The following is a 3,460-nucleotide window of genomic DNA, read 5'->3' on the forward strand; positions in this document are numbered from 1 at the left end:
ATGCCCGTGGCCATGAACACAGGCCAGGCGTCCGGCCGGAGCAATACCGGTGACAAGGACAGATGCCTGCAGGTGCTGTTACAGGAACTCTGCCAGCTCCAGGCCAAGTACGCGTTTTTCCAGGCCCCGCCGGGCCCCCAGCCTCATCCGCAGTGCCACCTGCTGTGGGCTGAGTGACTGGGACTGAGCTAAAATGCCAGGCCAGGAAATGGAGGAGGAGAGGGAGGCCTGGAAGTAAATGGGGAGGGGCAGCTGAGGCGAGGGGGTGAGGGGTGGGCTCCCGTCCTTGGACCTGAGACGCTGGGCGAGTCTCAGAGCCCTCCGCAGGCAGGATGCCCCATCACGGAGGCAGGGCTGTGGGTGCCATCCTGTGCACCTGTTGGCCCAGCCTCTCTGAAATCAGCCTGCGAGGTTGCCGCCTGGCTCTGAGTGGAGACCCTGGGTCCTCGCCTCCCAGGGGGCGCTTCAATTTCAGGCCGCCCACAAAGGCCTGGATTAGATGCAAATGGATGTGTCTGAGAAATTTTTAAGGAAGAAAGGTCTAACCCAGGGGTCCTCAAACTTTTTAAACAGGGGGCCAGTTCACTGTCCCTCAGACCGTTGGAGGGCCGGACTATAGTTTTTAAAAAAAACTATGAACAAATTCCTATGCGCACTGCGGGCCCGGGACGCGTCGGCTGCTAAGCAGGACAGGCAGCGGCACCCGGCGGGCCGGATAAATGTCCTCGGCGGGCTGCGTGTGGCCCGTGGGCCGTAGTTTGAGGATGCCTGGTCTAACCCTTTCATCAGGTTCTATAAGGGCTTCCCGGCCCCAGAAGGTTTAGCAATGTGGCTCATAGGGCCCCGTGTGTTATTTGCAGGAAAAGACAAATTTTTCCTGCATTTTTCGGGACTGTGTGGAAGAGAAAATGGGGCCTGAGAGGCAGAGTGGCTCGCCATGGATCACTCTACTGTCACTCAGAAATACCCCCCTGTCGGCTCAGCCAGCTGGCTGGGGCAGGCCCTACTCTGTCCTCTGCCCTTGACTGCTGACCTTGACTAGGCGCCCAGAGTGGAGACTCATCTTGCTTAGGGGTCCCCTGAGAGTCAGACACAGCTGGGCGGCAGCATGTGGCCCTCTCCCCTCTAGGGGATGCTGGGGTTCCTGACCTCAGACTGGATGCTTATGATGTGCTAGGTTCCCCAGGTGAGCCCCGGCCAGCCTGTAGGGGAGGGTCTCTCACGACCCTCAAAACACCTGCCAGGTCACCGGCTAATAGGGGCTTAAGCCACCCAGCACCTGCTCAGCCTCCGGGAGAGGCACCGCAGACCCCCAAGCCAGCATATCCTGGCTTCACTCTCCCCGGGGCCCTACCTCACCGCCTGGCCACAGGCATCTCTCTGACCGCTCTGTGGCTCGGTTTGCTCAGCAGTAAAATGGGGTGGAGAGACTGAAGCCAGTGGCCCACTGATGGGGGGAGGAGTGGCTGGCCAGCACCACTCTGAGCCGGGGACCACAGAGGGCGGCCCTGCAAGGGGTCAGGAGCTGGGAGCCTCCCAACCACGGCCTCATGTCTGGCTCACACCGTCGCTGCAATGTCTCCACAGGCAGAGGAAGCTGAAGAGAGAGGTGGAGAAGCACAAGCTTTTTGAAGACTATCTGATTAAGGTCCTTGAGAAAATCCCCAAGGGTATGTCTGTAGCTTCCTGTGTGTGGCCACTTCCTAGTCTCAGCAGTGGAGCACAGTGTGTGGCCTCACTGAGCCTCTAGTCAGCCGTGGGCAAACTACGGCCTGCGGGCCGGATCCGGCCCGTTCGGCTGTTCTATCCGGCCCGCGGAGCCGAAAGAGCGGAGGGTTCTCTTGCTCTCCCCTCCGCTCCTTTACTTTGACTTTATATTAGTTCACACAAACACTCCATCCATGCTTTTGTTCCGGCCCTCCGGTCCAGTTTAAGAACCCATTGTGGCCCTCGAGTCAAAAAGTTTGCCCACCCCTGCTCTAGCTCATCTCGGAAGGGTGATCCATGCCCCTGTCTTTGAGGAGGACACAGGTGCTGAGCCAGCCTGTCTGAGGGCCCCAGGCCTGCCAGCACCAACCATGTGGTCTGTGGTAGGTTCTCAAGGTCTTGTTTCTGAATCTGTACAATGGGGACAGCAACAGTTATGTGGATTAGGTGAACGCCTCTTTTATACGCATGTAGCCCGGGGCCCGGCATGTAGCTAGCACCCAGTAAATGGGAGCTACTATCACAAGTATTTTGTTTGTCTTTGGTTTGTGTTTAGCTATTATCAACCAAAATTACACTGACAACTGAATGGGTTTTTGTATTTTGTTTTGTTTTATCCTGATTTATACCAAAATCCACTGTTACCGTGCTGAAAACTTGTTAGGAAAGGGAAGGGAAGACAAACATGTATTTATTTTTATTTTTTTATTTTTCAGAGAGGAAGGGAGAGGGAGAGAGAGAGAAACATCAATGATGAGAGTCATTGATTGGCTGCCTCCTGCACGCCCTCTATGGGGATTGAGCCCAGCTGGAGTTCTGGGGCAGCAGCAGAAGCCCCATCTACCTTATTAGCATCACCCACGGAAGGGGCGGGTGAGGGCCAGCTCTCCTGCCCACCCGTCCCACCACAGCACTGTCTCCACAGGTTACAATGAAGGGCAGGAGACGGAGGAGACCCAGGAGGAGGCCCTGGTGGAGGCCCTGGTGGAGCACTATGGGAAGCTCTTCGCCGTCAGCCAGGACATCCAGAAGCATCTGGAGGCCTTCTCCAAGATGAGCCAGGCCGTCCACCAGAGCCTGGAGTCCCTCGAGGAGAGCCATCGAGCTCTAATTCCGGTAACAGCTGCCTGCAGCCTGGCCCATTCCCATTGGCCCAGAGAGCAGGGGTCCTAGGGCCCCCTTCCCTCCCCACCCCTGAAGCAGGGGTGGGCTGCTGAGAGGCCCTGGGTGGGGGTGTCACTCCAGAGATCTGCTCTGTATCCCTTTCTCTGCCCTTCTGCTGGCTGGCTTGGCGTGTCTCCTGAGGCTCGGCTTATGCTCACAAGGTGTTCTTTGTGGTAGAAAAGCCACAAGTTCTGGATTCAGACAGCCTGGGGTTCACATTCCAGCTCAGCTTTTCTAGATGCATGACCCTGGGCAAGTCTGTACCCACGCTGAGCCTCAGTTTCTTCATCCGTCAGATGGGGGCCATGCAACTTGGCCACTAGGTTGTAGAGAGACACCGAACGCAAACTGTCTCACAGGGAGTGGCCCCAAGAAGTCCTCTCTGTGTGTTCTTCTTGGTTAGTCTTGCGATAAATAGAACTTTCACCAGGAAGGATGGGCATTCCAGGCAGAAGGAACTGCCCGGTCACAGGCATGGCATGAGTCATGTGCGTGCTGCAGCTGGGGCCTGGGGACAGAGCGGGGCCTGGGGACAGAGCGGGGCCTGGGGACAGAGCGGGGCAGGGGACACCAGAGGGAGAGGAAGGCT

The 3,460-nt window shown here is 57.3% G+C and overlaps 1 protein-coding gene across 1 annotated transcript in view; it reads left to right on the plus strand.

The window, feature by feature from the left end:
• Positions 1–3,460, plus strand: part of CCDC197 (coiled-coil domain containing 197) — a gene marked incomplete at both ends in the record, with an annotated part of 10,173 nt that continues 6,713 nt past the window's right edge. Inside the window, 3 exons of the mRNA XM_080683755.1 lie at positions 1–107; positions 1,588–1,670; positions 2,633–2,823. Coding sequence (XP_080539881.1) covers positions 1–107; positions 1,588–1,670; positions 2,633–2,823 — 381 coding nt within the window. The remainder of the gene's footprint in view (positions 108–1,587; positions 1,671–2,632; positions 2,824–3,460) is intronic.

The sequence above is a fragment of the Plecotus auritus genome, assembly GCF_963455305.1.
Source record: "Plecotus auritus genome assembly, chromosome: 1".
In the NCBI taxonomy this organism is placed as follows: Eukaryota; Metazoa; Chordata; class Mammalia; order Chiroptera; family Vespertilionidae; genus Plecotus; species Plecotus auritus.